Source organism: Papaver somniferum, unplaced genomic scaffold, assembly GCF_003573695.1.
Source record: "Papaver somniferum cultivar HN1 unplaced genomic scaffold, ASM357369v1 unplaced-scaffold_158, whole genome shotgun sequence".
Taxonomy (NCBI): domain Eukaryota; kingdom Viridiplantae; phylum Streptophyta; class Magnoliopsida; order Ranunculales; family Papaveraceae; genus Papaver; species Papaver somniferum.
The window spans coordinates 3,091,324-3,116,894 of record NW_020625264.1 but is presented as its reverse complement, the minus strand read 5'-3'; the positions used below and the strand labels follow the sequence as shown (position 1 = coordinate 3,116,894).

The 25,571-nt window shown below is 36.9% G+C and overlaps 3 protein-coding genes and 1 long non-coding RNA gene across 6 annotated transcripts; 2 read left to right on the top strand and 2 right to left on the bottom strand.

Annotated features, from left to right (window-relative positions):
- Positions 1–133: 133 nt before the first annotated feature.
- LOC113337288 lies at positions 134–2,842 on the bottom strand. Of its 2 annotated transcripts, none has more exons than XR_003354162.1 (3): positions 2,731–2,842; positions 829–892; positions 134–555 (listed from the first exon to the last, which is right to left on the bottom strand). It is a non-coding gene; the product is annotated as an uncharacterized LOC113337288 (long non-coding RNA). The 2 variants fall into 2 exon arrangements; XR_003354163.1 differs by having other exon boundaries at positions 134–542.
- Positions 2,843–3,777: 935 nt separating this feature from the next.
- Positions 3,778–6,017, top strand: LOC113337142 (GDSL esterase/lipase At4g10955-like). Its single transcript, XM_026582825.1, has 2 exons — positions 3,778–3,953; positions 4,749–6,017. The coding sequence occupies exons 1-2, from the start codon at positions 3,877–3,879 to the stop codon at positions 5,605–5,607; spliced, it is 936 nt and encodes a 311-aa protein (XP_026438610.1). The 5' UTR covers positions 3,778–3,876; the 3' UTR covers positions 5,608–6,017.
- Positions 6,018–13,183: 7,166 nt separating this feature from the next.
- LOC113337191 (MDIS1-interacting receptor like kinase 2-like) lies at positions 13,184–17,810 on the bottom strand. The gene is made up of 7 exons (XM_026582895.1): positions 17,127–17,810; positions 16,965–17,063; positions 16,333–16,703; positions 16,126–16,250; positions 16,005–16,024; positions 14,431–14,451; positions 13,184–13,381 (listed from the first exon to the last, which is right to left on the bottom strand). Exons 1-7 carry the CDS (start codon positions 17,808–17,810, stop codon positions 13,184–13,186), a joined length of 1,518 nt encoding a protein of 505 aa, XP_026438680.1.
- A 2,829-nt stretch (positions 17,811–20,639) lies between these two features.
- Positions 20,640–23,501, top strand: LOC113337145 (GDSL esterase/lipase At4g10955-like). Of its 2 annotated transcripts, XM_026582829.1 has the most exons (4): positions 20,642–20,968; positions 21,906–21,975; positions 22,141–22,202; positions 22,385–23,501. In XM_026582829.1, exons 2-4 carry the CDS (start codon positions 21,973–21,975, stop codon positions 23,337–23,339), a joined length of 1,020 nt encoding a protein of 339 aa, XP_026438614.1. In that variant the 5' UTR covers positions 20,642–20,968; positions 21,906–21,972; the 3' UTR covers positions 23,340–23,501. The 2 variants fall into 2 exon arrangements, with proteins under 2 accessions (XP_026438613.1, XP_026438614.1); XM_026582828.1 differs by lacking the exon at positions 21,906–21,975 and having other exon boundaries at positions 20,640–20,968.
- The last annotated feature ends 2,070 nt before the right edge of the window (positions 23,502–25,571 follow it).

The window sequence follows — 25,571 nt, the reverse complement described above, 5'->3', positions numbered from 1 at the left end:
TCATTAAATTCTACAAAAAACTCATTATTAAGAACAAAAAGTCAGAGTTCATTTCTGGAATGAACTCCTGATTAAATCCTATATAAAACCAGAGTTCATTCCAGAAATGAACTCCTGATAAAAACCGGTATAAACCAAATTTCATTTCTGGAATGAACTCCTGATAAAAAAAAAAAACAGAGTTCATTTCTAAAATGAACTCCTGATAAAAACCTATATAAACCAGAGTTCATTTCTGGAAAGAACTCCTAATAAAGACCTATATAAAACAGAGTTCATTTCTGGAATGAACTGCAACAACAACATCTTCATCATCTTCGTCGTCTTCAACAACAACATCATCGTCTTCATCGTCTTCATCATATTTATCGTTTTCATCATCTTTAATAGCAGCAGTAAAACAAAAAAAAAGATTTCAACACAAGCATCAAGATAAAAAGATTTCATCACCAACACGAGCACCAAACATCATCTTCATCTTCAACACGAGCAGCAAAACATCATCTTTATCTTCATCTTTCAGCACGAGTAGAAACAGAGATCTGAAAACGTCTTCTTCATCAGAGATCCGAAACCAAACAAGAATAAAAAGATGAAAAAATTAAACAAGAAGAAAAAGATAAAAAATCAAAGAGAGATACGAAACTTAATCAATCATTTTCTCCATTGTTTTCTTCATCATTTAATCAACATCAGCAGTTTATTTCTCTATTCATCTTCTTTACAATATCATATTTCATAAACTAAAACAATAGGAAATACATCATCCTTTTTCACAACCAACCCAGATACATATGAATATATATGAACAAAAAGTGATGTACTCACTTGATCCCCAAAGCTCAATGCACCAAGCTTAAGCAAGCTTACTGCCTCAAGCCAATCTCAACCTCTGTGGAAAACAAAACAAAACAAAACAAAAGGGTAGGCCACAATCCAGTAGAGAGTTAACGATACGATAACATGATTATATTAAAAAAATGCCCAAATATGATAATGATAAGATATCAAATCGAATAAATCATAAATAACGCGTTAATTTGTTGAGCACGTCCAAATCGAATTACCAAAGGCCTTACAAAGGAAATACACAATCGAAATCACCTAAAACCAGCGAGCTCGCAATCTACTGTGAGGGTCCGAATAACTAATTGTCGTAGTTTATCAGAAAACTAACCTATCGTATCGGACGATCTTCCGCAGTTCACCGTTAATATGGATTGCCCCTTGTGGGCCCGACAAACTCATCAGTATGGTTCATAACCAAAAGGATGCTCAACACAATTCGTAAACAGTTCGCGAACATCGTTAAATAGAGTATCAAACAAACATCAACAAGTATTGATTCATAAACCATGAAAGAAACTTATTTTGGCTTACCATGTATAAGACAAGATCATAAAATCCAAGGATGTATCAAAACATAAAGTTGGGAAAAAATCAGAATCGATAAATGCATCAAATCAATGAATTTGTGCAACAAAATCCGTCCTAAACCAAATCTATTTTAATTTTCTAGTTTTCAAAACTCACCATGGGCTACATTTCAAATAAAAACTAGAAAAATCTTGGCATTTTGGAAACAAGAAAAGACTTCCTTTTATACAAAAATCAAATAGCTCAAATAAAAAGAGATGTAGGCATAAGACAACAATAGAACGTTTCTGAAATTCAGATGACATAGCTTATGTTCAAAAATTTGTGTAGACTTCATTATACAACAAAAATTAGTGATTATTATCTCATTTTAAAGAATAAAGAATAAGGTGTTATATAAAAATTATGAGCAAAAACAATAAATTCATTAACATGTCGAAATCACTTCAGTAAAACCTGTCAGTGCAATAGCTTCAGAAAACCTACAATTTTGAGAGTCCAAACGTAAAAATTCAAACAAAATTCATTGCTCAACCAAATGCATTGGTTCCTGGATCAATTTAAATGAAATCATAAGATCTCAGATAAAAATGATATAGAAAATCAGTGAGTTTTAAATCTGTGTCAAAGTATTTCATCAAGACAGGACAGAAATCACGATCTACAAAAATTGCAGTTTCGGCAATCTACATTCAAAAATTCGTGTAAAATTCATTACAAAATGAAATTCTGTTAATTTGGTACCGTTTGAAATCTAAGAAACCACACTTTGACATAAAAATGATAAACAAAGGTAATAAGGTTCATAGCTATGTTTAACCATCTCAACCAAACAGAAATGTGCAGTTCTTCAGAAATTTCAGTTTTGGAAGTCTTTACTCAAAAATTCACCCAGACTTCATTACTTATCGGGATTCGTTTATTCTTGGGTAGTGTTAAAGATGAAAAGACACTCTTTAATATGAAAAATACAATCGAAAATAAGAGTTAAACGAACTGGATGATAATTTATCCCAAAAATAGGACACAAAACTGTTTCAGAAATCCCTGAATTGCTCAAAACAGATTTTCAAGAAGAAGTAGAGATCAACCCCAAAAAATTACAAGCACCCATGGCTAATATTTAGTATTAATAAATTTCAAACATCAGATTAAAAGAAATCTCTAAATTTTCATGAACGCTAGAATCAAAACCAATAACAACAATCATGAACTCGTTTAAAACGTCATAAATCCATCATATAGAGTTTCATACGAGTGTGAAGAAGCTTCAAATTCCATTAAACATGAAATCAGAGATTCAAAATAATGAATTTCAAAATCATAACAGTTTCAAAGAAGGATTCCCCCTACCTTTTGTGCAATTGAAGCTTCCTAAGAATCAAACAATGTTAATTAAGCTTCAAATTCCAAGTTTTATGACGATATTTATTTCTTTTGTTTCATGCAGGGAGGAAGAGAAATCAGATGGAAAAAATGAGATGTAATCAACCGATTTTGGTAGTTAAAACTTATGAGATAATGAAATGACCTAAATGTCCTTATTTGCACCCAAATGAGACACACATCCTTGGCATGTGTCATTCTGGCCCGAGTTCGATTATAAAAACTATATTAACGTTCGTACACGTTACGGGTAGGCTCACGCAAAGATAAATATAGTTTCTCAGGCAAATCCAAATGTTTCTCAACTGAAACATTATGGCAACTAGATTTTACGCTCCACATTGCGCTACTTCTAGTCTTCCAATCCAAAAGGATTGGTCTCGCACCCTAATATTTTAATAAAAAAGATTTGACTACTACAATATATATTTTAGGATGACGTCATGGATAATGTAATTGACCCAAAAGGGTATATCTGCCACTACAAGATGATAATTAAATCAACCATGAAGTTACCCTAAGACCAAAATATTATTTCTAGAACTGAACTATAATTTATATTTTATAAAAGGACCAAACAGACAGTTGATTCAGTCAACTGGACCAAACTCATCCTAATATATTATTTCTAGAAACTATTAGTATTTCCCACTTTGAAAAACCTATCTTTCACTGGTTATGATCGGATAACTATGAAGTCAAAGTCTGTCGTATGCCTCACCTTAGGAGCTTTTCACCATAAATTCAATGGACATCCTATTAAATTCAGTGGGAACCAAGTCCAACCATAAACTTATCGGCTGTTCGGTGGTGGATTTTTCGTCAGTGGGTCAGGACCGACTGACTGACCAAGTTATGCGCACCTATTCGTCATGCAACGATCATATCCGTCTACGTACTTCTTCGTCCTGACTTTTCAGAGTATTGAAAAGAGACAAAGACCAAGATTACAGTTTATGGCTTACCAAAATATGTGTATATATATATATATACATAGTGAACCTCTAAACAAAAATAGAATTCACAGTTACAGCTTGATTCTTCGAAAGAGAAAAATATAAAAAGTCACAACTTTTACTGACTAAATACAACAAGCTTTTGGGTTTTCATATCATGGGAGATCAGGTATCGAAGCCAACGGACAATGATTTCCAAGGTTCGGGACTTTCGCTCTTATCTACGGTGGACTGGTAAGATTGACTGTCCTTCCTACTCTTGTTTATCACTCCATTCGTTTCTGCGATATTCTTCGGTTATTTTGTAAACGGGGGCATAAGTTTATGTACGGATAAGTCGTATATATTTTACTGCAAATGAGCCATAAACTAACCGGAAACAATTAGAATATATTCTTTCCCTTTCAAAATAAGCGATATTCTCCTAATTTTTGTATGCTTTCTAGCGGAAAAATCCATAAAAATAATTAGTGTTGCTTAAAAATATTAGGATTCTTTCAAAACTTATAAAGAATTCGATAGTCTTTTTTATACCGGTTGCGTAGTTGTTTCTAATAGATTTAGACGGTTTAAAGCATAAGGATAAATTCTTTATATTTTCCTTAAATTTGCAAAAATACCAAAAATCTCACTTTTTAGAGAAATTAGATTTATTGTCCAAATATTTTTAAAACATGATTCTAATGGACGGATAAAAATTAGTATGGGTGAAATGGACACCAAAAAATTAGCAAGAATATATCTGGATTCATCCTGGCTTAAACTTAAAAAATAGTGAGGGTGAAACTGTATGCATCCTGATATAAATTAAAAATAAGAAAAAATATTTGAAAATGGGTAAAATGAATTTGTTTACAACCTGACTATTTTTACATTCTCGTCAATTTAAACAGTATCATATTTTACATGTCTTTTTCACCAAGAAATTTTCGTCATTGGGTTAATTGACCAATTCCGTGTACTTTTTACGGGACAAAGGGTTATATTTTTATAATTATTCCAATTAAAAATTTCATGGAAAATTTCAAGGAAAAATGAACGTCATCGAAGATCCATAATGGCCAGCCTGGTTAAGGGTGTCTATGTGCTGGAGGATGATCGTCGAAAAAAACGGCAAGGGAATCTCGCCCTCGCACCACCATGGTGGAAATTCTTCGATTTTCAGTTACAGGAAGAGCTCATTGATGATGCTGGTCCCTCTATCTTTGCAGATTCCTCCACCTTTGGGGCTGTATACGAATTCAAACCCAAATCCAACAACTACTATCCCAAAGGAGCTCCAAAATATGTAATTGCTTTTAGAGGAACTATGTTGAAAAAAGATACTATCATACGGGATACGATGTTGAACATAAATATTTTGATAAACAAACTTTCCCATAGGTCTCATTTCGATAAGGCAATGCAACCTGTTGAAAACATAGTTTCTGGGGAAGGAGTTAGCGTCAGAGATATCTGGTTAGCAGGGCATTCTTTGGGTGCTTCCATAGCAATGCTTCTAGGAAGAAACATGGCAAAAAAGGGTAATTTCATTCAATCATACTTCTTTAATCCGCCATTCTTTGCAACTCCAATGAAGCGTCGGATATATGTAGCTAGCAGCTGGTTCAAAGCAGCACTCACAGTCATCATAAAAGATAACGAAGAGAGGCGACATTCAGAAGATTTGTTCTATGGATTATGTAAGTGGGAACCAAAATTATTTCTGCATAAATCTGACATTATAAGCGCGGGATTCATTCTGCACTTTGAAGTCCCAGAATCGATGGAAAACTATGCGGTTGGAGATGTTGGGAGGTTGGCGTCAGAAAGTTCATTTATGAGGCTATTCATGTATGCTTTTGGAATGGAAGATTATTCAGAAGAACTGCACTTGCTACCTTCTTAGTCAATGGTTTACAGATGAATCAGTTTCAGACTCTAAGGTGTATTCAATGTGCACTGCTACAAATTATGAAGCTCCAAAGCTTGTCACTAATCAGGCCAACAATCCTTAGAAAAGCGCTACCAGTCATCCTCATCTACAGGTGTAAAACATCCCGATCCGGCACAGTCCATCCCACGAAATCACGTGTTTGGAGTGCTATATGCCATGCCATGTTATGGCGGAGATGATGACGTGACGTGCCATGCAGTGCTGGACACATTTATTTTATATTTTCGAATATAAATTTTTTCCAAATATTTAGATATTATATGCGTTATTATGAAAATAAGTAAACGTAATGACAATAAAATGTCAGTAATTTGTTAAAATTGAAGTTTTTTTTTTGTGGAATGTACGCAAGATATGATTTATCGTGCCATGTTATGTAGTCTTTTATACTTAGTTTGTTGTACTGTGCCGTGCAACGTGCTTATCCGTGCGACATGTTGTGCTGGGTTACTATATTGATTAGTCAAATGCAACCCATCCCATAAAACTAATGTGCGCTGGGTTAAGTCACGTGTTGAGTTGGGTTGTGTTCAAATTTTAACGAGCTGTGCTGGGCTCTGCTCGTGCTAGCACAACCCAATTTACTACCTCATCCTTTGTTGGAACAAGCTATACTATGTTCGAGAAAATTGCCGATGTTTCAACCTTGTATGGTTGTGCCAACTTCGAGTTGGTCTATAACTTTTGGGTTCCTTCAGAGCACAAGGACTTCTACACGCACATAGTGGATACTTTTGGGCACATTCGAACACCGGCGGTTCTTCCTGAGGTGAATACACTTTTTACACCGGCGGTTCTTCCTGAGGTGAATACACTTTTTACTGTGACTCGTGTTCTTCTGGATGCTGCTTTCGAGATGAATAACTTAGGAGAGTCTTTTCCTTCGGAAGAAAAGATGTCGTCTTGGCGTTGTGCCCTCGATCATGCCCGCTTTCTTCAGTTTAATATCTCTTGGTTGGAAGAGCTTTTGAAAGAGATTGAGAAGAAGCGTGATTCTCTGCAAGAATTATTACTCGTTGAGATCTCCCAACTTAAGGAAGGAGTGAAAATCTTCAACTGGAGGTCCAAAGAGCACTCGGCTACGCAGATGCGCCTGGTTCAGGAGGCAGCCGAAGTTGAAGTGAATTTCGTAAAAGGGATATATTCTGGTTCATACTTACGGAAAAATTTGACTAGGATACATTAATTAATATCCGAAAACTGGATCCCTTCACCTATACCACTACGCATTGTAAATACAAGTGGAGTGCCCCTGAGTTGCATGTCGGCAAATAAGATGTAGTTTTTCTACATGCATTTTCCATGATAACAAAGATAATCCGCTGCAAAAAAAATGTTCTGTAACGAACAGTCATGTAACAAAAGTAAAATAGATAAAAATATAAGCTGTGTTGTCCCACAATCCAGTCCTTTTTTGCTACAATAGTGAATAAACATCTACATATTCAAGATGAATATGGTAGAAAGCAGTATTTGAAAACTTTAATCCATTGGAACCAGCACTCAATTATTTCTGATGTCACATTGTTGACGGGACACATGCTATTTATCATCCGTCCTTCAACACCAGTGACACTGCTGGCCCGAAACAAATCATTCAGGTTCTGTTTTAGTTGACTGGGTAACACACCTTTCGTCGTGGAGAGGAGAAAGGAGAGAAATGAACAAAGACTTTTATGATTTTATTATTCTTTGTCCTAAAACATCAAAATGTGCCAACATGACCTTGGTTCTAAAATTAGTGGGAATTGATTTAATAAGTAAGGGTGCTGTAAATAGAAAATTTCTTAACTCACTAGAGTGGCATTTTCTTAATCGGGATCCGAAAGTCCCTGTTAAAATACTCACGAAGTTCAATAGGTGTGTATTCATACCTCGGCAATATTTGATTAATGATCGATATTTCATTGATTTACACCGACGTCTATATCCTCTTATTTTTATGGATGTTTCCTGTGAAGAGTCTGACGTAGATACTGGATTAGTCTGGTGTGAACCAACAGGCGCCAAAGAAACTTCAGGCGTCTCCAGTTCACGGATGCTTTCTCTGCTGAAGTTGTTACTCACCACTTGATGTTATCTGGGGCAACAGCAAGAGATTTTTGCCGTAAAGGGACTTAAAAAATGGTACTATTCCGTGGATAATCGGAACATACATCCAACTTCTAAAAACCGGCACACATGACCAGTGGGGCAAAATATGACCAAAAAAATCTAGCTCATGTCCCTGAAATGATGACGTACACGACTATATAATTAGTGCAGTGACCACAATCTTTGGAGTGCACTAATAGTTTGTTCGAAATTTTCGGAGTGCACTAATAGTTAGTGCAGTCACGACAAGCTGCGTTCACCCTTGTGTATAGTTGAGTCCACCTGGAGTAACATTTCCCCGATGAAGGAAAACCAGTAACTGGAAAACGTTTGAAATTATTACTTTTTGGCAAAGTGGAGGAGGAGGACGACGACGAAAAAAAATCGAAGAAATGTAGCAAAAAAGATGACAAAAAAAATCGAGGAAATGTCACCGATCAAGCAAAAAGGAGGAGGAGGAAAAAATATCGCGTGAATGTCACCAACCAAGCAACTCTAATGTTGAATGTGAAATTGTCAAAGTTCCACTGGAATCTGATGACAAGGTGAAATTGTCGTTACTATATGTTGTCCACAGGTATGTCCTGGGAAAGGGAGATGACAAAGTAGTTGAGCATGATCACTGGTACCTGGTGGATAACCTCGTCGACTTCAACTCTTATCCTTGGGCTGAAATAGCGTTCAGCGGAACTATTGATAATAGCAATTCTGCCTTAGATTATCAGATTAACGCTAACAAGCCTGTTGGAAGTGAGGTGACTTACAAGTGTCAAGGAATGGCCCATGTCCTGGTGGTAAGAATCAGTTGGGTTGATATTTTCTAGTTGTCTAATTTTTTGTGATTGTTGTTTTAAAGGTTTTCCTTTTTTCACCAAGGTTTGGGGTCTGGAAGTGTTGCCGAAAGTGCTTGATAATTTTGGAAGCAAGACTATTTTTGCAAATTGACGCCCCCATATGCATAGTGTTACATGCGATTTAGTAATACACCATGAGCCTCTACTTACGATTTTGGAGGAGTCAAAGGTATGAAGTAATAACTACCTTAGTTACTTTATTTTTTTGTTTGCTACATTGTTAATTTAGTCGAGTGACTTTATAAAATTACAGGGTGAAGTGGATGATGACATTATGTGGCATAAAGAAGATGCAAAGCGTTTGGTAATGTTGGGGTTATGTGAAGGTCCCTTGGTAGATGACGAAGAAGAAGTTTCGTTAAAGAATGAAAATGTGGTGGAGAATGAAGATTTGTTTGAGAAGGGTGAGGAAGAATATATGTTAGAGTCTAAAAATGTTTTTGTGGATGAACAGGTTCCAGAGGAGAGCAGCATGGATGATGAAGAGGACGAAGAAGATCTGTTAGGGAATGAAAATGTGGTGGAGGAAAAAGATCTGTTTGAGAAGGATGAGGAAGAAGCACGTGTGGCACATCCTCGCTCCCAACTTGATGTTCTTTGTTCTAGGACATCAACTTCAGTCATTGCTTTTTTCGAGTCTTTTGTGAAAAATGCAATGATTGGTCATACGAAGGATTTGAAAATGACGGTGATTGGTGAAATGGAGGTATTTGAAAGTGCAGTGAAGGGTCAGTTTGAGGAGTTAAGTGTCCAGGTAAGTAATAGCCATAAAACAATGTTGAATCATGTGCAGTGTTTAACTGCCGAGATCAAATCAATAAAGGATAAGATTGGTGGAACCAAGACGTACAATGCAATGTCAAAGACAAAAACGGTGAGTTAATTGGAAATTCATTGTATTAAGATAGATAGAATGTCACATCTATTCTGATATTGAAGTTTTATTGAACTGATATTTATGTTGTTTGAACAGGGGACTCCACCTGGAGGACATAACGAAGAAGGAGATTTTGATGGTGCGGCAATGTAGAAGCCAGATGTGACTCCTGGCAATGGATCCAACAATATTGAAATAAATCCACCATATCTGTACAATCCTCCAACTAAGGAAGTTGATGTGAGTCGAGCTGTTGTAAGTATTTGTTGAATTTATAGTTTTGTTGCTACATTAGCACGTATATATTTTGTGCTTTTTTCACAAAACTATCGTGATATGACTTTTTGACTGTGTCGGATATGTAGGTAAAAAACATTTGTAACAGCTCAACGGGGAAAAAAAGGTCAGGGAAGGGATAGGAGGAAAAGTAAATGAAAATTAGCACGTTTAAAAGAGTGCATCACCTAGCTACCAATCACTAAAACAACATGGTAGTAAATGATTTTTGATTCTTGTAATCAGTTCACATGAAACATGCCAGTAAAACTTACAATTAATAAACATAAGATAACTAAGGAATTCCTTTTCAAAAGGTAATTCCCAAATTCAATTACAAAAGACCTACTTTCCGAAATTTAAGGTTTAATATCAAGTCTGAGAAAAACTAATTTACCCTGAGGATGAAAATATGACTAAATCCACTCTACTAATGATGCCGCCTAAACTATTTCAACCAAACATAACAAGGTAAGCAATGTCAGCAACCAAAATCACTCAAATTCTAAGCCTTGGGACAACGTTTGCTGTTAGCATAATGCCCTGTATGGTGACACCTTGAACAAGCTCTTTTCTTTATAGGTTTTTCAATGGCAGAGCTTTTCCCCTTGATGCTCCGACGACCAACTTCCGGTGTAGTTTTTGGAGGAAGCACCACCCGTTCTGCCACCTCCGCTGGGACATCCCAAGTTTCTGGGCTCAGCACACCATAGATTTTAGGTTCATACATAGATCTCCAAACCGATGTTTTATAATATTCCCCACAAAGGACTTCTTCTTTTATCTTATATGTCTCACACGCTGCAAGTACGTGGGGACACGGAAGATGATGATAGTCAAACACTTTGCACGTGCAAGACCTTCGGTCAAGATAGACGGTGTGCTCCTCTTCATAGTCACCCTCATCCACTTCATATTCGTCCCCATCGACATGGCAAGCCACAAACCTTTTTGCCACAACCCACCGTTCTTTGATTATATCCCGTGCATGTTGACTCAAAGGATCTTACCGATCACGAGCTAGTTGTCTACGTTCGCAGAACCATTCCATTAGGAACCTGCAAATGTAATCGACTAAATGTCAGATTGGAAAACCTTTAACATCATCTATTCTTGAATTGAAAGTTTCACAGGCGTTTGTAGTCATGAGAGTAAAACGACATGTTCTAGCCTTCACCCTGGCCCACATTTCCGGTCCAAGATCCACTAAAGATTTTGAAGCAGCGGGGCTCACTAAACCTAGGTCTCTCATAAAAATTCATACTCATCATTGTTAAACGCTTTTGCAGCTCTTTTAAATGCCACCGAAGCCGTGGCGTTGTGGTAGGTCTGTTTGATATTTTCTGCAAGGTCAAACATTACAGGATTGACCTATAAGTACAACATGAAGCATGCATATATATATATATATATATATGTCTGAAATGTATCATACAACAGGGTGGACAACAAAACTTGTTTGGACTGTACATATATGCAATATGATGTTATTGATGCTACAAAACTTGTTCTGCCACCTCCGCTGGGACATTATATGCAATATGATGCTATTGTCATTGACTTCATAAATTTATCTATATACGCACACATAAAGACCTACAGTCTGATAAGTTATACTAAACACAAATCAAGGTTAACGTTGTATCCATTCAGATAACTAACATCAAATCTATTTAAACACAAAACTCGTTTGTTTATAGTATATAAAGTCTTGTTAAATACGTGAAAGATGGTGGATGCAGTATACTTGATTAGCAAAAGAAAATGCCAACCTTATGGCTCTAGCGATCGATGGGTGCTTGTTTGTTGCCACAACAACATCTTCATTCATAGCATACTTATCGCCAAGTACTCCGACTAACTTTCTCATAAACCATTCCCAAGATTCATTATTCTCTGAATCAACAACATCAAAATCAATAGGATAGATCGACTCGTCGGGGTCCATTCCAACGGCTGACAGTAGAACTCCTTGGTGTGGCTCTGTAAAATGTGTACCATCAACCGCAAATGCGGGTCTGAAACAGTTTTTGAATCCTTCAATACATACTCCAAAAGCAAAGAAATAATATAGAAAAGAATCATCTGAATCAGTGACAATCTCGGTAACAGTACCCTTGTTACGAGCACCAAGCATGTGACTATAACCAACAAGGTGTTGGTACGATTCATCAGGGATACCTTTGATCAGATCAATACCACGCTTGCAAGCGAATGATCCCTGCCGGTAATTGATAACCACTCCATAATCCCTTTTTATGTCCTTAACCGGTTGTTTGGGCGTAAATGCCGCATCTAGTTCTTTGAATTTGTGCTTGAAAAGCTCTGCAATTCCAGTAGCGGCCGCTTTGGTTCTTAATTCAGGGTCAGTCCTTTTGTTGCTTTCACAAGTATGCACATCGTTTGCAACTGTGAGTTTCCACCACCCACAAGAATCTAAGGGAACTGCTCGCAGACGCCACTCGCATGTCTTGTCTTTGCATTTGGAAATAAACCTCTGGCTGTCGCATTTAAAAGCTTTGTACTCAAAATTTATTTCTACTTTGGCTATTGCAAGTATAAGTTTCAGCTCCCCCTTACATTCGAAAGTGTTAACCACACATAGATCATTGTACTTCATATCCTTCGGGGGTTTAGGAATATCCAGAACCGGCGCTGGAGTTGTTTTCGCATCATGAAGACATCGGAGTTTCTTGGCTGATGGAGTCATTACTGGTTCAAGACATCTCCTAGCCTTTGGACCACTAGTACTCGCTGAAAAAATAAAACATTCAACATTGGTGTGACTATTTGGTCAGGAAAAACATAATACAAAAGTACAATAATAAGAGGGACAAATAAACGTACCTTTAACACCACCATCTCCCTTGATGGTTTCATTTTTGGACTGATAATCCTCACTGGAACACGACGTGAGATTGTTAAGAGGGGTCAAGGGAGTGTGGGGAAGCATCTTGGACCCGCTGTAATCTTCAGTAGTTGTTTTGGGAGTCACCGGAGGAATATCTACTTTTACTTCTTCTTCATATTTGATTGTGTAAAATCTTGGGACTCCACATGTCTGGCCAACATAAAAAATCAACATTTCTTCACTAAGAATCTTAATCCTTTGCTTAAATGAGGTTCCCGGGACATCTATGAGGCCATACACATCAAAAAAAGGTTTGTGCACGAAACCTAAAACATCCATTGCTCTCTTCTTCACATCCTCAAAAGTGTACTTATCAGGTACCCCCGCAAGATGTGTCATACCTTTATAGTCATCATTACCTTTTTTGTGCACCCATTCACCATTGCAGTGGATGAGAACAGCTTTGCTTATCATTATGGCGACGACAATTTAGGATTTTAAAAGCAACTGCATTTCACAAAACATACTATCAATTATATACAATATAAGCTTCTTAAACAAAAAGTGAATTACCAATCAATTCCTAACAATCTTAATCCTTTGCTTAAATGCGGTTTCCGGGACATCTATGAGGCCATACACATCAAAACAAGGTTGTTGCAAGAAACCTAGAACATCCATTGCTGCCTTCTTCACATCCTCAAAAGTGTACTTATCAGGTACCCCTGCAAGATGTGTCATACCTTTGTAGTTATCATTACCTTCTTTGTGCACCTATTATCCATCGTAGTGGATGAGAACAGCTTTGCTCATCATTATGGCGACGACAAATTAACAACTGCATTTCACAAAACATAACATACTATCAGTTATAAGATCATCCTGTATCATGAACCCTACATAAATTAAGTAACCAAACCACAAAATTAAAGATAATCCATACCTCATTTCACTGTAAACTATATAAATAAACATGGATTCGAATCCCCAATACATATTTAAGAACCCTAACTTTGAGTTTGAAATTGAAATTAACCCAAATTTAATATCGAATTTGAAAGAGCTAAAAGTTAAGCTCACCTATAGATCATTCCTTCTCTATCTCAGTTGGATGATTTGCTTTCATCGTGTAGCAGCTGCCATGAAAAAGAAAAGAAAGATGGAAGAAGAAGAAGATGAACCGCTAAAAAAAAAGAATGAACTTGGATGGGTTATGTAAGGAAAAGAGGGATGTAACGGGGGTGTAAGGAAGGTGAAGCGTTAGGGTCCCGACTTAGAGGGTCTTGACCCTAGTAAAAATGTTATCACTTTGTTCATCCCCGTTGTCACCTACATGGCACCTACGTGGTCGAGTTGAGAAAGGTCTTTAGCGTAGGGTCCCGACTTATAATTATAAGGTCCTAACCCTGGTAGAAAAGGTCCTCACCTCGTTCGTTCTACTTGTCATCTACATGTCGCCTCCATGGCGCCTAGGTGGTCAAGTTAAAAGGTCCTTAAACTAAGGTCCTGACCTACTTCCAAGGGTCCAAACCTTTCAAATTTTATTTAATTCCATTAACAAGATTATTTTATTAATAATCCAAGAATCCAGTATAGGGTCCAGTTAAAGGGTCATGGAACTTGACAACAAAATATTAACAAAAATTATCTTATTTTTTTTATTAAAAAACTATAGTGGGTCCAAAAAGGTCCTGTACGTAGTCCAGACCCTGTCTAGGGACCCTAAACACTTAAATACCACTAAAAAAATGTGATTTCCAAATTTTCATTACAAAAAATAAGATTTTTTAAAAATATGTTAAGGTCCAGTAGAGTGTCCTGACCTTTTCATCAGGACCTTTGCACTGAAAACCACACGGAAAAACACTTACTTTAAGTTTTGAAAGTTGGAAATAATATCAAACAATAAGGGTCCTCTAATATCAGGGGCAGAAATGTCATATAGTGACACTTTTGGTAGATTTGGGGTTAGGGTGGCACTTTTGGAAACACATTTCCAAGAGTGGCATTTTTAAGAATTGAGCCCTTAGATTGTCCAACAATGTGGGACTAAGAATCTCAACACGCCCCCTCACGTGTAGCTTTGTTGGGTGTAACACATGGACAATTAAATCGGGTGACGCTACCGGCAATTCTTTTATCCGACTACCTGAAGCAAATGCAGCAACATTTGTAGATGAAACAGATAATACTGCGAACATTTGTAAAGTCGCGGCAGCAACCCGGACTGAAAGCAACATTTAGATAACTTATTCTTTGCTAATTGTTAAAGTCTGCGGGAATGCAACTCAAAACCAATTGGCAATGAGTGGAGATGCCCTAAGAGATTATAGATTGCCCAACAATGTGGGACTAATAATCTCAACATGCCCCCTCACGTGGGCAATTAAATCGGGTGACGCGGAGGAAAGGCACGGTCAATGACTCAACGCAAATAGCCTGCTCTAATACCATGTTAAAGTCTGCGGGCATCCAACTCAAAACCAATTGGCAATGAGTGAAGAGGCCCTAAGAGATTATTAATCGCATAATCTTAAATTGCCCAACAATGTGGGACTAATAATCTCAACACCCGTCTGGGAGAGGTTTAGTTTCCAAGTGATTGATTTACCAAGTCCTAGAAGGGGTTATGTACTAACATTCTAGAAAATTTCGAAACCTCAACCAGCAGTCTAGGAAAGAGGTATGAAATGGGGATGGTCCCTCAATTGTACGAAGAGGTTTCAGATGACATTTATCACAACGGTATGCAGTTGGGTGTCGAAATCTATTGAGAATCCAACAACTCAACGTGGATATATTAGGAACCCCAAGTCCCCAACTAACCCGATTCCGTGAATATTATTGTTGGGGCTGGAGTGGACATACTTGCAAGAGTAGTCTGTATCGGCATAAATAACATTGGTGGGTCATGGCAATCAACGCACAGCAATCACCAATCAGCATTTAAAGGCTTAGTATGATCATATTTTACTAGTATTGAACTTTGTTACTGGTATTTACAGAAAAGTTTACAAACCGGGTCTTGATATATAATAACTGACAATTGAAATGAAAATAAGAAGGTTTATTTACACGATTTCTTCGGGCAATATCAGTAGTAAGTCTCCTAATGTGATAGTTTCAAAAGGCTTTGCCGGAGATGGCCCACTAGTCTTGGCTGACAATGATAGCTCGACCGATACTTCTTGAATAGTTGGCCGAGTACTTGGATCACCATGTAAGCATGAAATTCCAACTTTGGTAATGTACATTATTTCCTTCTGAACACCATTAATTGGTGCTTTAATGCGTTGGTCCAGGATGTCTATCAACTTTTGATCCGTCTCCCTTGGACTTGAAGACGAAAGTTGGAAAGTAGTGTGATGACTTCAGATGGATGCCTCCCCATTAGTACCTTCATTGCATATGCAAGCTCTGCAACAACAATAATATATTAAAAGCAGGTCAAGTTTGTAGCATATTCATCAGAATATGGTCGCGAGAGAAATAGTATTTAAGTTTAAATTGAATTGTACCTGGAGCAACATATCCATATGTTCCTGCTAGTGATGTCCAATTGGATGAATCTGGCTTCAAAATTCTCGCAGTCCCAAAATCAGACACATGAGCTTCATATTCGGAATCCAACAAAACATTGTTGCTTGTTATTGACCCTATGAACTAATGCAGGTATGCAATCATGGTGCATCTAAGCAAGTGCATTAGCTGCTCCATTTATGAACCTTATCCTCTTTATCCAATCGAACTCCGCTGCTCGTTCTCCATCACATAAAACACTTTTCAAACTTCCCCTCTCTATGAACTCATATTCCAAAAACAAGATCCGTCGTTCTGGATTACAACAGAAACCAAAAAGTTTCACGATGTTCCTGTGACGAATTTCTGTCAATGCATTCACTTCACTTTTGAAAGATTTCATGTCAACTAACTCGGAATCTTCATCTGATGAGTGAAGTTTCTTTACAGCAACAACATGGCCATTTGATAGCTCTGCTCTGTAAACACTTCCATATCCTCCCCTTCCAATGCAATATTTCAAGTCAAAATTCTCAGTTGCCTCAAATAGGTCTTCAAAAACTAATTTGCCATTATACTGAAAACAAGTTTCGTATAATGGCCAACAACAAGTTTGACAGAATTCTCAGTTGCCTCAAATAGATCTTCAAATCCCATACTGAAAACAACTTTCGTCCAACATTGGTAGACCCGATTTTGACTGAATTCTCAACATTCCTTACAATTTTTTTTCGTAGCGAAACAGAATGGCCAACAACAAAAATAACATGAACAATGAACCGAACAAAGAAACAAGGATCATCACTACAAGCTTCTTATTGGACCCTTTCCTTCTAACCACATCAGAGGATTTACATGGTTGTAAGACGCCTCTAGAGTAATTACCACACAAACCATGGTTGTTCTTCAATGCATCACCTGGAGCATCCTCAAAGGCCTAGATGTTTGGAAAAGGACCACTCAATTCATTGAATGAAACATATACACTGGTCAAGCTAACCATTTTATCAAATGAAGATGGAACTGAACCGAAAAGTTTGTTATGTGATAAATTTAACTGTTCTAGTTTTTTTAGTTTTCCGAAGTCTGACGGTATCTCTCCACTCAACTCGTTCTGACTATAATCCAGCAGAATTGATAATGAGTCCAAGCTTCCAATCTGGATTGGAATGCTTCCATTAAAATTGTTACTGCTTAAATTCAAGGATAATAGCTTTGAATATTCCCCAAGTTGTTTGGGTATAGTTCCAATAAGCTTATTTTCTGGTAAGTCGAGATATTGTAAGTTGAACAACATTCCAACTGCAGATGATAACCCACCAGAAAGTTCGTTATTATACAGATATAACCGGACTAAAGAAGACAATTTCAGCAACTCATCTGGAATTTCCCCTACTAAATGATTTGAATAAGCATACAGTTCACTTAAAATCTTCAATTTGCCAAGTTCAGGTGGTATTCTACCGGTGATATTGTTCCCTGCCGGATACATGCCCGTTAACTTCTGACAATCCCCCCAGTTCTTAGACAGCTCACCATAAAACATATTGTACTTCAAGCCAATCCTGTCGAGATTTGGATATATGTGAAATGCCTCCGTTATATTATCAACTAGTTCATTATTTGAAAGCCCGAGTAGTGTTAGGCTGGTGCAATTTCTAAGGCTCTTTGCTATAGGACCCATGAAGTAATTATTATCAATCATAAACTGTTCAAGAGTCCCACTTAGACATATATCTTGAGGTATATGCCCAACAAATTTGTTCCTATCCACAGATAATAGTGTCAATCGTGTTAAATTTCTAACTTCTGTTGGCAATGAACCAGTAAATTTGTTTTCAAAAAGAGAGAGCTCAGTTAAAAAGAGCTTTCCAGGGTATTGAGCTCAAGAAGATGATCCTCTGAAAGAGCAGAGAAAGCATTGTGCTTGTCAGAAAGGCTCAATGAAAGAAACTCAAGAGAACTCAGCTTCGCCAAGGAAGAGCAAACTGCACCCTGGAAGGGAATTGAGCTCCCTTTCTCGGATTCCTCAAAAATCTTTACGAGGGCGCTAAAAAGAGCTGGAGAAGCAACAACAGGCCCACAAAAAGAAGAACCTTTCTCACTAATTATCGCGCCAAGTAGGAGAACAGCTGGCGCAGTAGATATAGGGGCACCGAGTGGAAGAGTAGAAAGAGGACCCTTCTCGATTACGCGAGAACTAGTAAATAAAATCTCATTAAAACTAGAAGAAGTGTAAATGAAATCTCGTTGGGACGAGAGGATGGAAGAGTCTGGTCAGTTGGTTGATCAGGAAGAGTAGTAGAAGTAGACCTTTTATTTAGCCTCGGAGCTTTAACCTTCAGAATAGAGCACTGTTTTTTTGGAAGAAGCAGGGATAAAAGTCTCTTTATCGGCTTCCGACGATGATCACTTACTAGACCTTCTTTTCTTCGGAAGCGAACTCAAAGTTGGGTAGTGCACGAGAAGAATAAAAGGGTATATTAAAGTGAATATAAGAAAATAAAAATACAAAACAAGAAGTAAGATAATAGCACTAAAGATAAGATAAAATACATCTTTAGGCATCTCGGGCCAGTTCAACACCCAGGGAAGATTAGGCTTCAGATGATGAGACTCCTCGAGACCCAGACGAGCAGATCCGTCCTCGCACACGCCCCAGATAAATGCACCTTCGATGATCACATGAAACTTCATCCATGCTTCGTCGCTTGAAAGACGAAGAGAACGATTGTTGCTTCTTGTATCGTATGCATGGGACATCAATCTGGTCTCATTATCCTACTTGTTGTAAAGAATGTAGAGTACAAATTGTGCAGTTGATGCATGTACCTGAATTCCTACTTGCATTCTAGGTTTGTAAATGACCTTCGGAATTATAGGTAGCACAGTATGCATCTGATGATGGCAAGGTAAAGCTGCTCTCGATGATGTTGATCAGTGCCTAGGGTACTAATACACTTCTATTACATACATGATTTATTTTTATTAAATAGTTATGTGTGACATTTTCCAAGTCAACAACTATCCTTTTGTTTTCCCACACTTGAAATTAAACTGGTAGCCAGATGGGTGAATTCAATAACTTTGAAAGTTCAACAGAACAAATCAACAAAATTCGACTTGATATTGATGTGAGATAGTTGGAACTTTATTTTGATGGGTAAACCATCTTATATCCATGAATTTCGTAACACTTACTCTTTACTACTACTGAGTGCTGACTGATTTTCATCTGTAGAGCCTTGGAGGATCTGGACTCTTTATTTCTACGAGCATCAAGAAATGATCTGGGAGCTTCAACTGAATCGATAAGAAAGAAGATTGGCATTGCTTAGTTTCTTTGGATAGGTAAAGGCTAAGAAAGTTCATATTCTGCATATAGTTTGATATAGTTATAAGTGAAATACAGAAACTACGATTTCAGGAAAACCCAAATCATTTTCCTAAATCCTAAATCCTGCAGCATAAGAGAAGAAGGTATATGGCATATAGGTTGATATAGTTATAAATGAAATACAGAAAGTACAATGTCAGAAATACTCAGATCAAATTGCCTAGCTTAAGAAATGAAGGTATATTGATAGATTCTTAGTTAATGATATATTGATATTACTTTTTTAATGTTCCTCGAGACGGTTCCAACTTCTATTTTAGATAAGGGGAATGAAATCGCCAATGCTTATTTGGCTGCAGATGAAGATATGGAACCCAAAAGCTTGGACCCCGAAATGAAACAGTTAGAGTCACTTCTATGAAAATCTCTTTCAAAAGTTTGTGCTTCTCCATTCCTTTGTTCTGTTTTGTAATTGATGTACCTACCACATTGTAAATATGTAATTTTTCTGTGCATAATTATCGATGACACAATATTGAAATCAGCAAGTGTAATACAGAGTTCTCATTATTGTCATACAATGTGTTTTTGATTCTTTGTTTCATGTCTATTTACCGTTAGTCTTCAATTGAAGGCTGTGTCAGAAGGTGCGATTGAAAGGCCAGAAACAAAGTCATGGGCAGTAAAAACAACACAAACTTTACGATAAATCCCAGTAAAAATTGATCATATTAAGCCTTTAGAAGCTGATCAGAATGCTTCACACCAGGGATGGTGCACCATCTTCATAATGCTGTGCATTGATAGTTGCGGGGCATCAGTATTAATTATGCCGATACCGACTCCTCTTGCAAGTATATCCACTCTACATAACAACACCATTCAACGTATTCACTTGATGATATTTTTCAAATTGATGATATTTTTCAAAGGTCAGGCACTAACGCAAATTGGGTTAGTTGGGGTTCCAAAAATATCTACATTGATTTTGTTCGATTCTGAATGTCCAACTACATACCCTTATGATAAATGCATCTGAAACTCCTAGTCCAATTGAGGGACCATCTCCATTCATGTTCTTTTCTAGACTGCTGGTTACTACATTACCCCTTCTAGGACTTGGTAAATCAGCACTCAGAAATTAACCCTGTCCTTGATCAGCAAAGCATAGTTCTTTTAAATGCTGCTATCAGTGAAGTTTCCTACTGCTCCTTTATTAGTATTAGCATTACTGTCGGTGGTTTCATCCTTCAATGATGTTGTATTTGCTTCTGGTTCTTCTTTTTCTTCAACTCACAGGAAACAATTACAGGTAGCAGTGGAAGAAGAAGTTGATACTATTTTGGAATGGAAATCAACCGTTGTTAATCAAACCCATTGTCTCCTCCCTTCTTGGAAGAGAAACTCTAATAATAATACAATAAGTCCATGCAAGTGGTTTGGAATCACTTGCAACATCGAGGGAAGCATTGCTGAACTGAATGTATCAGGTTTGGGTTTACAAGGTACGCTCCTTAGTTTCAACTTCTCATCTTTCTCAAACTTTGTTCGTCTTGACTTCAGCATGAACAAACTTAACGGAGTCATTCCTTCCCAAATAGGTAAAATCTTCTGAAACTCACATACCTTGACTTTTACATGAATGAAGTTTTTGGACATATTCCACCGGAAATTGGCTTCCTGACAAGTCTGCGTATGTTAGCCTTTTCTGAAAATCAATTTACTGGATCCATTCTACAAGAAATTGGCAATTTACATTTTCTTACTGATCCGAATTTGTATGCAAACAATTTCACTGGTTCAATTCCTACCTCTTTATGTAATCTGACCAACTTAAACGGCCTATACCTTCATGTAAATGAACTCTCTGGTCCAATCCCTCAAGATATAGGGCAGCTTAAGTCTCTTACTATCTTAGCTTTGTACACGAACAATCTTACTGGTTCAATCCCTGCTTCTTTAACCAATTTGACTAGCCTAAAAACTCTTTACCTTCATTAAAATAAATTTTCAGGTTCCGTTCCTCGAGAAATAGGGAGGCTAAGTTCTCTTACTGGCCTTGCTTAGTACAAGAACAATCTCACTGGCTCAATCCCTGTTTCTATAACCAATTTGACTAGCCTGGCCATTCTTTACCTTTATCAAAACCAACTTTCTGGTGCCATTCCTCGAGAAATCGGAAGACTAAGGTCTCTTACTAATTTTGAGTTGTCCACAAACTATCTTACTGGTTCAATACCTGATTCTTTAACCAATTTAACTAGCCTTGCCATTCTTCACCTTTTTAAAAACCAACTTTCTGGTAACATCCCTCAAAATGTAGGAAGGATACAGTCCCTTACAATCTTGGATTTGAGTACGAACCATCTCAGTGGTTGAATTTCTGCTTCTCTAAACAAAATTCACAGATTTAGCTATTGACTCAAATTAACCATTTTTCAGCTTCAATAATTTTTCAAGTTCAACAAATTAGTTTCGACTTCAACAATTTTTCGTTGGTGTGTTCATAATGGTACGGCTCTCTCACTCCCTTTACTAGTTTTGCCACTTTAATGGGCGATAGCAGTTGCTATCTTTGGTCCAATATATCGATGATGGCTGTTGGATGTATTTGTTTTCGAGTTAATCATAAAAAAAAAAGGTAAATTAACCTCTTCTCTTGTAATCTACTTTGCAGACAAGTCAAATAGAGCATGACTTTACACTTTCAGGACCTTCACACTTGACTACGGTGAACTGGTAAGATTAGCTTCGTACTTCTGTTGGATTATTCCATTTGATTGTGTCAGAACGAAAAAATTTTGTACAATAGATTCCTTAGTCTCTTGTGCATAATTGCGGAATCTGCGCCATTAAGTTGTAAGCAAACATATCTGACAGTGTATCCTTAATTTAATCATAAATTCTATGGTAATCTGAAGGAACGATGAACGTTACCGAAGATCTACAATGGCTAGCTTGGTTAAGGGTGTCTATGTGCTGAAGGATGACCATCGACAACACCGGCAAGGGAGTGAAGCTCTGGCACCACTATGGTGGGAATCCTTCCATTTTAAGCTACTTCATGGTCTCACGGATGATGAGGATTCTTCCATCTTCGGTGCAGTATATGAATACAAACCCAAATCCAACAACTACCTTGGTCTTATAAGAGCTCCAAAATATGTAATTGCTTTTAGAGGAACTTCAAAGAATAAAGATACTGTCCTCGAGGATATGAGTTGCAACATGAACATTCTTTTAAATAATCTTCACAGTACGCCTCGTTTTGCAAAGGCAATGAAAGTTGTCAGAAAAATGGTTTCTGAAAATGGAGCTAGTAATATCTGGTTGGCAGGGCATTCTTTGGGTGCTGCCATGGCAATGGGTACAGGAAAAACCATGGCAAAGGAGGGTGTTTTCCTTGAAGCATATTTATTCAATCCACCGTTCATTGCAGCTCCTATCGAACCTATAGGAAATAGGTTAGTGAGGTATGGGCTCCTTGTTGCTTGCACCACGATCACAGTAGGACTCACAGTTTTCTTGCAAAGTAACCAAGAAATGCAACAATCAGAAGATCTGTTCACAAGCTTATCACCATGGATACCCAATCTGTTTCTGCATCCAGATGATACTATATGCTCCGGTTACATTGCGTATTTTGAACTGCAAGAAATGTTTAAAAGCTGTGGACTTGAAATTATTGGGAGGTTGGAGGCACAACATTCATGGCAGGGGCTATTCATGAATGCTATTGGACTGGAAAATTGGTCAGAAGAACTGCACTTAATTCCTTCAGCTCGTGTGACTACTAGTTCCAATCCTAAACCTCACAAGCTTAGTCAATGGTATACAGACAATTCAGTTTCAGTCCCTAAGGTGTACCAGTACTAGTCGCATGTTATACCGAACTCCTTACTCCAACTCCATGTGTGTGTGGTTTGTAATAAACTAGTATGGTGTGTATGTGGTTTGTAATAGTACTTTCATATACTTTTTTTCTTAAGCATGTACTTTCATATTCTTTTGTGTAATAACTAGTATTTCTTATGGTAATATTTTTCTTAAATGCGCATATAGCCATATATTGTGGTGTTTAATCTCTCCGTAATTTGTAAGAACAATACACCAATTCCCTTCCAACAACAGCATAACTATGTTGACTGATAGTATACATAATCGAAAGGAGTGAAATTCTCTAGTAATACAGACTTCCATTTTTTATGCTCCTCGATATAATTGACACACTTGGAATACTCTGTTGGTGTCTGAGAAAATTCTCAGGATCAACATTGTTCTTGACATACACTAATCTGCCAAAGTTATTTATGAAATAGTTGCTGCCCCAAACTTTAACTTGTCAGTAACTAGCACTGCCATTCATACTGTTACGACCCAAGTCATGATCTCTATAATTAGCATATGCTTCTCTTGGAGACTTGGAAATGAACGAAGTAATATAGTCATACAATATCCGAACCCTATCCATATTTTTTTTCGGAAGTAGCACCATCATCTTCTTTTTCTACATGGTAAAGATTTTAAATGTGTTGCGAAATCTTTCTTTTTTGTATATCTAGAGAATTATTAATAGTGAAAATTTCTGAGAAACCGGAGTCTGATTCCTCTCTCTTCATAAAAATTCATACGGTTAAAAATGGTATGCTCACACCAGATTGATATTTTGAGATGGACTTAATTAACTTTAATTTGTTACTTATTATTAATAATATTACTTTTAAAAACTAAATTCGTTGTCGTGGATTGTGGTCAATTTGTTACCGTCATTAGTGGACAGTTTCCTCTTTTGTCTCAACGTTCCCTTAATCTAGCATACCAAAACTAGATGAGGTAAACAAGCTATATATTGTTCCCTGTTTTAGAAGATTTGTGCCGGAAGTTACTCCTCCTTTATTTACCAATATTCACGAGATTAATTTCGCTTTTCATTGTGAGATCTAGAGAGAGAAACAGAGATCTAAAAGTTAAGTTCATCATATATTATGGAAGGTCTAATTTAGAGTTTATCTGATAAAGGCGAATACGAATCACTAAAGAGGTTTTGAGGCAAACACTTTAAAAGATTATTCATATATAGTTCCATAGTTGTTTCACTCTCCCACTCTTGATTAATATTTTAGTTTGGGTTCTTGAAGTTTTATATTTTTGAATCGGGGATTATACACCTAACACCTCGTACTCTCATTCTTGTAGTGGAGTAGAATCCAAAATATTGTGCTTATATTAGTATTGATATCTTTTTGGTTTGGAATTTTGGTAGATTCGTTTCTTTTGGTATTATGACCGTTCAAGACTATCCTTTTGTAAGTGAAAGCTACGATTTTCACCAATCAGGTAATACGATGAAAACTGGAATTCACACAAAAAAATTACGATTTTCTCCGATCGCGCCAAACGTGAAAACTAGAATTTTCGCGGAAAAGTTAAGTTTGAAAACTAGAATTTTCACTAAAAATTATGATTTTCACCAATTACGCCGGTGAAAATCAGGATTTTCAAAAATTCCTCAAGTGATAATTGTGATGTTTTTGCCAATGAAAAATTCCTCAGGTGATAATTGAGATGTTTTTCGCCAGCGAAAACTGGATTTTCCGAAATCTCTCGAGTGATAATTGAGAACTGGGTTTTACCAAATCTCAATAGTGGTAATTCTGATCTTTTTTTTTCTTTTTGTCGGCTGCGAGAATTTTATTTTGCATGTGGAAAATAGGTGTAACAAATAAAAAGGAAAATTTATTTTAGGAGTAATTTTAGGAAAGTAAAAAATAGTCATTTCAGAGAGGTTATTTAAGGAGGCAAATCCAGTTATTTTAGGGAGTAATCCTAGAAAATTATTTAGGGATTATCTTGTCACTTTTTTGGCAACTTTTTTTTGTTTTCCTAATAAAAACTGAATTTATTTTCTTAATTTAAAAGGTTATTTTCGTAATCATATTATATTGTAAATAATTATGGATTCCTCTTATATGAAACCTTAATGATGGGCTTGTAATATAAAATAAAAAGATTTTGGACTAGAAATAATTTTCCCCTTATTAATACTAAGTCCATACCAGAAGACTACATATCGAATCCAACTCATTTCCGTTTAGTCTTTACTCTCCG

Coding starts and splice junctions, on each gene's coding strand:
- LOC113337142 (XM_026582825.1), top strand. CDS start 3,877: ATGGGAGATCAGGTATCGAAGCCAACGGACAATGATTTCCAAGGTTCG. Junction 3,954..4,748: donor CTCTTATCTACGGTGGACTG/GTAAGATTGACT, acceptor GAAAATTTCAAG/GAAAAATGAACGTCATCGAA.
- LOC113337191 (XM_026582895.1), bottom strand. CDS start 17,810: ATGGGTCCTATAGCAAAGAGCCTTAGAAATTGCACCAGCCTAACACTA. Junction 17,064..17,126: donor CATCTTCATTTGATAAAATG/GTTAGCTTGACC, acceptor CCAAACATCTAG/GCCTTTGAGGATGCTCCAGG. Junction 16,704..16,964: donor CATGTAAATCCTCTGATGTG/GTTAGAAGGAAA, acceptor ACTTGTTTTCAG/TATAATGGCAAATTAGTTTT.
- LOC113337145 (XM_026582828.1), top strand. CDS start 20,945: ATGTATCAGGTTTGGGTTTACAAG. Junction 20,969..22,140: donor ATCAGGTTTGGGTTTACAAG/GTACGCTCCTTA, acceptor TCTACTTTGCAG/ACAAGTCAAATAGAGCATGA. Junction 22,203..22,384: donor CACTTGACTACGGTGAACTG/GTAAGATTAGCT, acceptor GGTAATCTGAAG/GAACGATGAACGTTACCGAA.